At 48.0% G+C, this 12260-nt stretch overlaps 1 protein-coding gene across 1 annotated transcript in view; it reads right to left on the bottom strand.

The window, feature by feature from the left end:
* Nucleotides 1-2471: 2471 nt before the first annotated feature.
* LOC142499000 (SLAM family member 9-like) overlaps nt 2472-12260 on the bottom strand; it is a 70877-nt gene continuing 61088 nt past the window's right edge. The window contains exons 7-9 of the mRNA XM_075607737.1: nt 8137-8208; nt 7144-7227; nt 2472-3469 (exon numbers count right to left, since the gene is read on the bottom strand). Of these exons, the coding sequence (XP_075463852.1) occupies nt 3419-3469; nt 7144-7227; nt 8137-8208 (207 nt within the window). The 3' untranslated portion in view covers nt 2472-3418. The remainder of the gene's footprint in view (nt 3470-7143; nt 7228-8136; nt 8209-12260) is intronic.

Genomic DNA, 12260 nt, shown 5'->3' with positions numbered 1-12260 from the left:
CTACTGTATCTCCTCCCATGGGAGGTTCTGTTTGTTCCCTGGATACCTGTAAATAGGTTTCAGTGTTTCCAGTTGTCCTGTTACCTAGAAGGTCACTTAAAATGGCGCTCACATTCTCTGTGACGAGCTTGAGGAGTCAGAGGTGCTAATGTTGCATGAAATTATTTATTTCGAATTTCGAAGTAAAGAAAATAAAAATTTGGAAATATAAAAATACAATTTACTTGCACATAAAAGTAACATGTGACAGGAAATGACACCAAACATAAATATACTAAATAAACACTGATAAAGTAATCTCTGAGCTGAGAATTAACTTAGAACCACAGAGAAGTGGGGGAAAGGGAGACTGCACGGGTAGCTAGGGTGACCATTTGTCCCAGTTTTGCCGGGACAGTCCCGTTTTTGTGTTTCCTGTCCCGGTTTGCTGGTCCGCCGGGGGAAAAAAAATGTCCTGGTTTTTGGCTCTGGTCCCGGTATGCGGCGGTGAGGAGGATGCCGTGCGAGAGCAGGTAAGTTTTTTTTCCCCCTATAATGAATGAATGGGGGGGGCGGGACTTAGAATGCCGGCCGGGCCGCAGGGGATTGGCTGCAGGTCAGAGGGTGCCGGGGGCGGGGCTTCCACTTCCTTCTGCAGAGCACACGTAGTGTGTGTGCCTCTGCCCGCTCCTGGCTCCTCTGTCGGCTGCGCAGTGTCTCCCCCCCCTCTGCCCGCCCGGGGTGATAGGAGGTGGGTTTTTGTTCCTTTGCCTCCACCTTTGCCTCCTGTCCTGGCGCTCCCTTCCCCCCCGGTCCCCTTGGTGTGGGAGATGGGCGCGGGGGCGGGTAGTGGTGGCTGCGCGGTGTCCCCCCATTCTGCCCCGGGAACCCGTGGCTGTCCGCCCGGGGGAGGGGGGGCGGCAGTTTGTACCTTTTGCGTCCCGGCACTCCCCGCCCTCCCCCCCCTGGTGCGGGAGATGGGTGCAGGGGTGGGTGCAGGAAGCCGCCTGTTCGTGGCTGCCTCTGTCTGTACTCCGCTGTGTGTGTGTGTGTGTGTATCAGTGTGTGTGTGTGTGTGTGTATCAGTGTGTGTGTGTGTGTGTGTATCAGTGTGTGTGTGTGTGTGTGTATCTGTATGTGTATGTGTGCGTGTGCGTGTGCGTGTGTGTGTGTGTGTGTGTGTGTGTATGCGTCTGTGCAAGTCAGAGAGAATGGAGGGGGGAGAGAGAGAATAGAGGGGATTGGGAGAATGGGGGGGGGGGGAAGTAGAGAGAGAATAGGGGACAGGGCCGCCAACAGGGGGGGCGCCGGTGAGTTAGGGCGCCCACCCAAGAGTCAGTCACCCACCCAAGAGTCAGTCAATCTCTCTCTCTCTCTCTCTCTCTCTCTCTCTCTCTGTGTCTCTCACTCTCTCACTATTTCTCTCTCTCTCACTATTTCTCTCTCTCACTATTTCTCTCTCTCTCACTCTTTCTCTCTCTCACTCTGTCTCTCTCTCTCACTCTGTCTCTTTCTCACTCTTTCTCACTCTGTCTCTCTCACACTTTGTCTCTCTCTCACACTTTGTCTCTCGCTCACACTTTGTCTCTCGCTCACACTTTGTCTCTCTCTCACACTTTGCCTCTCTCTCTCTGTCTCTCTCTCTCTCACTTTGTCTCTCTCTCTCTCACTCTCTGTCTCGCTCTCTCTCTCTGTCTTGCTCTCTCTCTCTCTCTCTCTCTGTCTGTCTTGCTCTCTCTCTCTCTCTCTGTCTTGCTCTCTCTCACTCTCTGTCTCTCACTCTGTCTCTCTCTCACTCTGTCTCTCTCTCTCACTCTGTCTCTCTCTCTCACTGTGTCTCTCTCTCACTGTGTCTCTCTCTCACTCTGTCTCTCTTTCACTCTGTCTCTCTCTCACTCTGTCTCTCTCTCTCACTCTCTCTCTCTGTCTCTCTCACTCTGTCTCTCTCTCTCACTGTCTCTCTCTCTCACTGTCTCTCTCTCACACTTTATCTCTCTCTCACACTTTGTGTCTCTCTCACACTTTGTGTCTCTCTCACACTTTGTCTCTCTCTCACTCTGTCTCTCTCTCTCTCTCACTTTGTCTCTCTCTCTCTCACTTTGTCTCTCTCTCTCTCTCGCTCTCTGACTCTCTCTCTCTCGCTCTCTCTCTCTCTCTCTCTCTGACTCTCCCTCTCTCTCTCTCTCTCTGACTCTCTCTCTGACTCTCTCTCTCTCTCTGACTCTCTCTCTGACTCTCTCTCTGACTCTCTCTCTGACTCTCTCTCTCTCTCTCTGACTCTCTCTCTCTCTCTGACTCTCTCTCTCTCTGACTCTCTCTCTCTGACTCTCTCTCTCTCTGACTCTCTCTCTCTGACTCTCTCTCTCTCTGGCTCTCTCTTTCTCTCTCTCTCTGACTCTGTCACCCACTCTCTCGGTCTTATCTTAACTGTCATATACCTACACCAAAATAACCTATCCTGCTTTCTTCCAGATCTGACTCTCAAGTTTCACACGGGAAACCTTTACAGTTGAAGGTTTTTTTTTTAGTTAGGGTTTAGATGTTAAGGCTAGGAATACTATGTTTAGGAATATTAGGGGTTAAGGTTAGGAATATTAGGGGTTAAGTTTAGGAATACTATGGTTAGGACTATTAGGGGTTAAGTTTAGGAATATTATGGTTAGGAATATTAGGGGTTACGGTTAGGAATACTATGGTTAGGAATATTAGGGGTTACGGTTAGGAATACTATGGTTAGGAATATTAGGGGTTAAGGTTAGGAATACTATGGTTAGGAATATTATGGGTTAAGTTTAGGAATATTATGGGTTAAGGTTAGGAATTCTATGGTTAGAAATATTATGGGTTAAGGTTAGGAATACTATGGTTAGGAACATTAGGGGTAAAGTTTAGGTTTGGGGGATTATAGTTGCCTTCATTCACTTATAAATAAGCAAAAATACTTCACATACAGATAATTTCTTCCACTGGTCACTTATTGAATGGCGACTTCTTTTGGATGGTGTGGAAGGTTCTGCTGGTGATTTTGTCTACACGAACAGTCTTCAAATACATCAAACTAACTAGGTTCCCATACTCATCATTCCAACTGTTACACATCGCTCACTAAAACATTCCATATTTACAATTACTTCAGAGAAGTTTAAAACTATAAATGTCCATGCCCCCTTCTGTAGGGGAAAGTTGACCCTGTAAACATTTTGCTTTCATATCTCTCTGAACCATGTTAAACATAAATCATTTTCAAATATCCCATCAGGAAAGGGACATTGAGATGCGCATCAAGTTTATGATAAGAAAGAATGTTTTACTGAAGGCAACATAATGGACCTGTTGTCTTATTCATTCATTAATAAATAGCCGCTCACACACAGCACACAAGTTGAACAATACTTGATTATCAGAAGATGTTCTTGTAACCATTTGCGGCTTCACACGGTCATATGATGCTATTACAGCGTGGTGTTCTGGGAGACTCGCTTAAGATATCCTGAGGGACAATAATACATTTGTGTTTCAATTTCAGAGTTGAGCAACATATTGAATATTTAGTGTTGTACATTCAAACATTTTCCAGATTAAAGCTTTACTGCAACATTAAAATGAAAGTACTTTAAATAACAAACCTAGATGCATTAAGATTTATTGCCGCTGGACCTGAAATTAATGGGGGTCACCACCGGAAACCCCCTGCTTCAATCAGCGGTGTGCAAACTGGGGTGTGTGAAAGTTTCTTAGGGGCGCCGTGCTTACAGAGGCCTCGCGTTCTTCCCAACAACATTGAAATTGATTGCCGGGGGAGAGCACGGGGCCTCTGTAACTGCTTCTCACCGACCTCTCCTGGTGACGTGTTGCCATGACAATGTGATGACAATGTGACGTCATATGACGCCACAGAGATGAGATGCTGGAGAGCAGATAAGAGGCGGGGGGAGGGCCATCTTAAAGTTTGCCAACCCCTGGCGTAGATTACCGAATATGGTCCTCTAGTGTTCCCCCACATGACGTAGGGGCCCATTTTCGTTATCATGGGGCAGGACAGACCGAAGTCTGTAAGAGGGGTTCTGGGGAGACACGGAGAGAGGTTTTCTCTCTGGGACTCCTCTGCACAGCTATTACAATCTGTCTGGCCCGAGACGATTAACGTCGCTTTAATCCTCCCGCGTCGCAAAATGTACTTCTTTCGTAGGGCCGCAGACCAATTGCACACGGGCCGCGGGTTTGAGCCTGCGTGTCCGTGGTCACGGAGGCATGTTACTACATGTGTATCATGTGCAGGGAAACTGAACGTTAGGTGTGGGGTGAAGGAGGGAGTTGGGCTGACAGGAGGCTAGCCTAAACCCAAACCAAAAAAAAGAAAGGGAACAGTCCCAAAGTTATTTCTCTTTACAGATTAATTGTGGTTTCTTTTAGGTGATCAACATAAGTTTTAGCATGTAGAGCTTTCCAAACCTCACGTGTTTCTTTTGGAAGGGCACATAAGTACCTTACACAGAGAAGGAACCTGTGGAATTTTGTAAGCTCTAAAGATCTTGCATATCGGCCACTACACGGTATCACAACCTATAACTGCCTACACTTCTCCAAGGCCAAAATGGCTACTAGAGCTTTGAGCTACTTCTCTTTACAGAATGTGTCACTGATAATAACCTGCTGACTTAGGATAATGGCAATAACCAATTGTGGCGAACGTACCTCTCAAGTAACGGATGGTCCAGGGAGCTGGTAGGGTCCAGAACAGACAGAAGGTCTGAAAACTGGCAATAACCAATTGGGGTGACCGTACCGCTCAGACTTTTGAGTCGTTACACACCCCTTGCAAGTGCTGGTATTTAATGGGGGCTAACCAGTCACCCCGACTCCCCCATCCCCTGATGAAGCGTGCCGAGTTACGCGAGACTCATGTCGGGGATTGATGACGTCACGACGGTGATGTCCAGAAGTGAGGCACTTCCATCTTGGGGCAGCAGCAACAGACTCGTTTACAGCTTGTATTGCGGCTATTATCGGGCACACGGATTGCATTTTGACACATTGTACACATGATACACCAATCACGATCACATTATATTGGCTAGTGGCTAGTGTATCTGAGACTGTGTTTCATTGTGTCTGCCCTATATATGTGTTATACCTCGTATGGCTGCCAATATTTTGTATGAGAGATACTTATGCCCTATAGAACGCGACTACAGGGGTCACTTTTTAGTGACTATCCGCAGAGACTGTATTTGTTATATTGCTACACCTTTTGGCATATAGAGTATATGTGTATATATATTAGATCGATAGAGCATTAATACTACAAATTGCCTTATTCGTGTATGCATAGGATGTTCCTTTGATACAGTTCTCTGTGTTTTGTGTATGAGAGATATCCTCTGTAGTAGCCTTTATGTAAAGACGTATGGGTTACCGTTTCTCTATGTGGAGTTATGGGTCCTTTCTAGGAATATATACCACACTTACCTTTTTGCTGCTGCACCATTCTGTTTTGATGTGATGTTGGTATATTTATTGTTTACCTCTACCACCTTACTTTCCGTATAGGGGATTATGCTATAAAGAATATGAGGTACATATCAACCACGTACTATGGCGCTTGCCTCTTATGAGGATTTTTACTACACAACACATTATATGTTCATTTGTTTATTAAAACGTTATTGTTTTTTTTATTCACTTTTAGTCCTATGTGGACATATATGAATTATATGTCAGCTGATGGTTAGCCTCTGGTCAATAGACCATTTGTAAAGATATTTAGCATCTCATGTAGTAATCACCCACCTCCTTCTTTCCACCGTGAGTGCTTGATATAGGATCTTTTCTGGGTTCCTTCTGAACCTACTCTGTTAAAATGACTTGGGATAATGACCAAGAAGAGAAGAATCAGTTCAGCAGCCAAAAGGGGTATTTGGCTATAAATATTTGAGCTTGGCAGTTTGCATTATTGCCGGTTTCTAAATACTGTACATTGCAAGTCGTCTAGTGAGAAAAAGCTTAACAGAAAAGTATGACGTACAGATGTAGCAGGCCTATTTGTTTCGGCTGCAGGATTATTGGAGGAAGGGGTCTAGAAGCATGGATCCCCTGCAGTAATTTTTTGTACATGGCCACTTGCTTATTATATTAGCTGAGGTGGGATGTGGTTGAAGTCCAGGGATGGTTCTACCGTATAGCAGGTGGAGCAAGGAACATAGGCCCCACGGGCTTCAGGGGCCCATTGCCTGGATCCCAATCTTACTGTCTTTATCAAATTCGACTTTTTCATTGGAGATCCTCATGGTGCGAGCCAGGACAATGTTTGCCCCCCACACCCCTGAAGAAGGGCCCTATGATGGGGTAAGCAGCCTGTCACTCAAGCAGGGAGAACCGGTGAGGCTGCACATTTCTTCCCCTGCCTGCTACTATAGGATGGATGATGAGGGGTTAATAAGCATGTGCTGCACTGCACAGGGATTCTCATGAATCAACCTAGGGGGAGGGGGCATCTGACGGGGCCCAGCAAGGTGAGGAGGTAATTGGGGACGGGGCATCTGACCGGGTGAGGAGGTATGTGCAGGAGGGATCGAACGTTCTGTGCAGGTATTGCTGGCAGAGGGTGATGGAGAGAGAACGGTGCAGGGTAAATATATTTTATCAATTTGATTGTAAATCATGTTATTTTTTTTCCCCTGGCCAGTACTATTGATATTTATTATTCAATATAGTGCAGCTTACAATGATAATTTTCTCGGGTAGCCGCCACGCAGCGCACAACTCTGGTTGTCCCTGGATTGTGAAGAGGCCTCGGCCCTGTTTCCCCTTCTTCTCCCTCCCCCCCCCCCCCCTTCACAATCTGGGGACTTCGGTCAACTCTATCCTGGTCCCCATAGAAGCTGTCGGCGGCCCTGCACTGAAGTGTCGCACTATGGTAGAAGGAGCATGGTGGGGTTGGAGGGGAGTGGTCCATTCTTCATCTACTCCACCCCTGGTGAACTCAAAATGTTACTTTTTGAGTTTGTAAAAACATAGCAGGTGTTAAATACTTGTAGTTCTCCACATTCTGAGTTAGTCCTGGTTGCACGCTAACTGCCACTTACCTGAATTCATCTGTAAAATGTTTGTAAAAAAGCTAAACATTGCACCACACAAGAAGATATGGAAGTCCCTGTTTATTACCTGGGCAGGACGCTGCACCACATCATAACATGGTTCTTCTTTTTTGTTTTCCTTTTGATATAGATTTTGTCCGCACTTCACATCCTGTAATATTAAAACAAAGTCATTTAATGACCAAGTAAAATCTAAATATAGGGTTATCTCGTCACGCAAGTCTGGTGTAGCAGATTTAACAAGAAAAATAACCTAACAATAGTATATTCCCTTTACTTGATAATATTCCACACAGAACTGCACCCGTTTAGTATCGGAGTCATCGATATATGTTTTTAAAAGGTAATCCCATTTGTTTTCTTTGGGGCAGTAAGACTATTTAGCTATTCCCTCTGACTGCCCGGGTCTCTCTGCAGTGATAACACATTGTTACCCAACAGCAAATACATCTCTGCGGGAGCCGCTCTGAAGAAAGACCCTCTTCTGTGAGAAATCAATTGTCTTCAAAAGGTTACTGGTCTCCCCCGACTTTCACTGGATCCCCCAGACTCAATCAATAACCCACTTGAGAAATACAGATGGGTACTTCCGAAAGCCGGCTCTGTTTTGGGTGCAACTTATCTGAACACGTGTAATGAACTTGTAAGAATTATGTTGACGCTCTTCTCACATAGTAGTAAATATGGGCCGTTACCTCTGAATAAGAGGTTCTACTCGATGCTCCAAAAAAGTGTCTTATGGATACACCTTGATAAAGGGCACAAGGCCCGAAAAGCGTTGGTGTGGCGCTTTTTGCTGCTGTCTGGGAGCGATGTTTGATCCCTTTATGGAATAAACCTTTTTATTGTACTAGTGAGCCGACTCCTGCTATGTACTACATATGTGTCAGTGTACACTAGGTACTAGTCCCCTTCCCTGCAAGGGATGCTGTACTAACTATTAGTCTCAGTGCAGAGGTCCAGGCGGATATATATGTGTCTATGGGACTGATCTGTTTTTGATGCCCCGGCCACCTACACTCTTATGGAATATGGGCCTAAGTGTACTACAATTTCATACCTGCACCACATCATACAGTGTTTCTGCTTCCTTCTTATGGGTCGCGGTTCCATTCGCCATTTTCTTTTGATTCTTTACAAAAGGAAAATAATGTTTGTTAGAATGCACGTAGATGCCATCAGGAGGAGAAATAGGGACACCCGTCCATAACATTTCATGGGGGTCATTAATTAACTTTCCTACAACCGGTTTTGCGACTATGAGACTTGCACAACTATGATAATTAAACAAATAGTATCAGAAACTTGCACAGGACCCATTGTAAACATCTATCTAACTACTAGAGGTTTTTCCCATCCGTTTTACACCAGATTTTGTGCACTGCCCCAGGACCTTTTAATTACATGCACAGAAGCGATTTATTGCAATTTAGTGACCCTTCCCCAACCTGAGTATTCTAAGCAAATCTTTAGTAAATAGTTTATTTGCTTGTTAAAATAGGAGTTGGGCTAATTTTTACTGCCAGGTGTTAGCTGTTCTACAAAGCTGCTTCAATCACAATCAGGATGACATATCAAGGCTTCCTAATCCAAGGGAAATTTAGCATAAACAAATATATATATATATATAAGAGGAAATACTCTGTTTCCTGTGCAATTTCAGTTTAAGGCTGCAATCATTCCGTACTGCTTGTCTGTAATAGGGGTCGTTTACTAATGCTATATAGATATATAGATATATATATATCTATATATCTATATATCTATATATCTATATGTAGCCTGGAGCTCCCGTGGCTCCTGGAGACCCCCCTCCCCTTGAGCAGCTCGGTCGCGGGTGCCGACAGACCCGACGGCTGCTTCCAAGGGTGGGGGCTGGAGCAGGGAGCAGCGCGGTTGCCGGGGACGCGATCGGGCGGTTGCTAAGGCCGCGATCGCGTCTCTAAGGTCCCGGCGGCCGGACAAGCAGGGCGCCGCCATTGAGGACACTGTTGCGCATGCGCAGGGATGCGTAGGCGCAGGGACAGCCCCCGAGACAGGGATAGCTCGCGCGAGAGCAGGGAGAGCTGAGGGAAGGTCGAGGCAGCCCGGGAAAGCTTGCGCAAGCGCAGTGAAGGTAGGGAAAAGCCCGCGAACCCCTAGCCTACCAGGGAAGGCTCTGAGCTGGGACTACATATCCCCAGAGCCTTTGCGAGCCCCATGTGACCCCAGGGAGCCAATAGGGCTTAGGAGACCCCTGAGAAAAGAGATACATTTGGCGGGCTTGCAGCACGTTAGATTAGTCAGAGACCGGAGCAGCCCAGGGAAGGAGGTAGGGTACAGGAGTCAGGGACTCCCTGTACTAGGCCAGCACCCCCAGGGCTCGAGATAGCTCAGCTCCCCAGTAAGGTGAGTGTTGCCAGGGGCAGCCCTCGGGATAGGGACCCTGCCACTTACATTAGTGGGAGCTGGGAAAGGAAGGTTACAGAGAGTTGGAGTCAGGGTGCTGTAGGGAAGTAGGGTGCGGGGAGCGAGTGCAGCTTCTGCCCCATATAGGTACCTACACCCCAGGTAGGCCCCAACTCCCCACTAGGTTAGTGGGTAATTGCTGAGGGAGGCCCAAGATAGGGACGCTGCCCTTAGTGTAGTGCGGCATTGTCAGAGTCACGGCTATCAGTGCTGTGAGGTCTGACAGGCAGGCACCTTGTTGCGCAGCACGTTGGCTGCAGTCAAAAGTGAGCTACAGCTTGCTGCGGTAGGCGCTGGGACTAGTCAGAGAGTAGTGGGTCTGGAGAAGGGCTATAGCTGTTCTAGTCACCTTGAGGTAGCGCTAGGGGTAGGATGCCTGAAGGGATAAACTGGTAACTGAGAGCAGGAATTCTGGAGAGGATCTGCACTAGGCTAGCCAACAGTAGGTAGACGCCCAAGTACTGCATGGAAGAGTACTCTAGTCCATTCCAGATCACTTACCGAAGGGACTTGGGTAGTTGGGGGAGTGGGACAGGTCATTACCCCTGCAGGCCCTAGGAGTTCCCCAAGCCACTACAGGTTGCTGTACTACAGGGACAGGCCCTAGGTTAGGGTTCCTGTCACGTTAGTACCATTTATACAGACAGGGACACAGCAGACGCTGTGGTTCCTGTGAAGCGGTTCGGACCCACGTTGGGGTCCGCACGTACAAGGAGTTCGGTTGGATCAGACGGATTCATCATACGTCTGACCCTTTGAGAAGTTTGTTGCTGACCCGAGCACCGGAGTGCTCGGCAGGTATTATACCATCACATGTGCACCAACAGGCCTAGAGGTTCTTAGTGACTGCGCAGTCACCCATTGACTATCTCTGTAGGAGTATGGGACATTGGGTGGGGTTCTTGGGACACTGGGTGGGATCACCTAGTGTTTGGGAATCGTCCTGCGAGACGTCACTGTTAGTGTCTCACCGTGAGAGAGACACAGGTTATCATTATTAGTCGTTAGTAAAGTCCTTCGTTATATAAAGCACTGTGTATGGTATTATTGATTGTCCTGCGAGGAACCACTCCCCCTCTGGTGGGAGCCATCGCAGGTGGAGGCGCTGTACCGAGAAGATGTTGTAAGTGATCACCCCTAGTATAATTACCCCAGGTTCCCCGTGGCGGAAGCTCAGCCCTCCTGTGAGCCAACAGGTAATGCACCACACCTGAGTAACAATATATGTTTCCTGCACTCACACAGTAGAATCTGCGATTGGGTGGGGGAATACCCGTTACATTTGGAGGCGCTGCTGAGAGAATGACCTGGGGTGCCCGGTATATTTTTTTCTAAATTGTGCTATTTTTGTTCGCCATGAAGAAGTCACGTGCTGATTTCCCGCCCGCGCGGGAAAATGTTGCAAACTGGCCGGGTTTGGCGGGAAACCCTAAGCTCCGCCCCCGCAATGTGAGTGACTCAGTGATAGAGCGAGCCCCTCCTTCAGATTCCACCAGGGGGAGCAAGCTCAGTGAACAGCGATCAGCAACCGCTGTTCCCACTAAAGACAGTACAGATTGTAGAGAAACACACCCGCAGTTGTATGGGGCATGGCGGACAAAAGGAGGGAAAATACCCTTTCTTCTGTGCCCGTGTCTACAAAAGGATTTGAAGCTATCTGGTGGTATGGACTTTAACCCCTTTAGGCTACCAATAGAATGGCGGTTGGCAGTGGTGGAGGATGACGGGTGCATAAGATGTGTTTGTGACCAGTGTGACTTCCCAGGTGGCAAACCGACCTGGGGTCCCAAGTGTGCTTGTTGCGGAGCACAGTTTCTAAAGCCTGTGCTGCTGCAGTCTACAGTCCCAGATCCCAAGCAGGAATCTCAGATGGCAGAACACAGAGATGAAGATGCTGTTACTTGCTCTACCTCAACCACGGAGGTGGAGGAGCTGACAGACAAGGCTGCCCTGGTTCCCTGTTGCAACCAAGCGGGAAGAACTGAGGCCCAGCCAGCTACGGAAAAGGACGAACCATCGGTGGCGATGCGCCTACCGGCGAACCACCCCAGCAGTGAGACAGAGGAATCACAGGGGGAGGTGTTCCCCCTAGAAGAAAGCTGTTCCGTCATGCGAGTGGACCAGTATCTACCACCTACCGTTCAGTTGAAGAGAACAGTCAGCTCTGTCGTGGTGTCAGGTGAAGCACCGCAGATACCTGACAGTGTTCAACAAGAAGAGAAAACCATTGCAAGCCAGCAGAGTGGTAAGGAACCCCCTTGCCCCCCACAGGCTCCGATGGGGGTGGCCGTGAAAAAGGTCAGAGTTACGGCTCCTGAACCGAGTGTGAGCCCGTGCGCTCCGACTCAAATGGTCCCAGGACCGGGATCCAACGCTCCCGAGTTTCAAGCCAGTAAGTGGACTGTCCCAGAAGTGCCGGGGACAGGTCCCGATACAGCCGAGGTGGGAACTGACAGCGTCCCCGAGGACCTGTTGGCTACCGTGAATCACCACAGTGGTAAGGTATCTACCCTTTACCCCCTGCCAGGTGAAACAGAGACTTTGAGGAAAGAGACATTGTCCATTGCTCGCTTCCCAGCGGAAGCCTCGCAAGTACGTAGGGACAAGGACTGTGTGGCGAGGGATTTAGTAAAAATTGCCTCCCTTAAGCCCAAAAGGGAGCGTGCCATTCGCCAAGTAGTGGACCGCGGAAAAGGTCCTGGCCGCCTGGTCTACCGCATCCATGCCGCGGGTGAC

The sequence above is a fragment of the Ascaphus truei genome, chromosome 7 (genome assembly GCF_040206685.1).
Source record: "Ascaphus truei isolate aAscTru1 chromosome 7, aAscTru1.hap1, whole genome shotgun sequence".
Taxonomy (NCBI): domain Eukaryota; kingdom Metazoa; phylum Chordata; class Amphibia; order Anura; family Ascaphidae; genus Ascaphus; species Ascaphus truei.
Note: the sequence above shows the minus strand (reverse complement) of the source record. Positions and strands in the feature narration are given on the sequence as shown.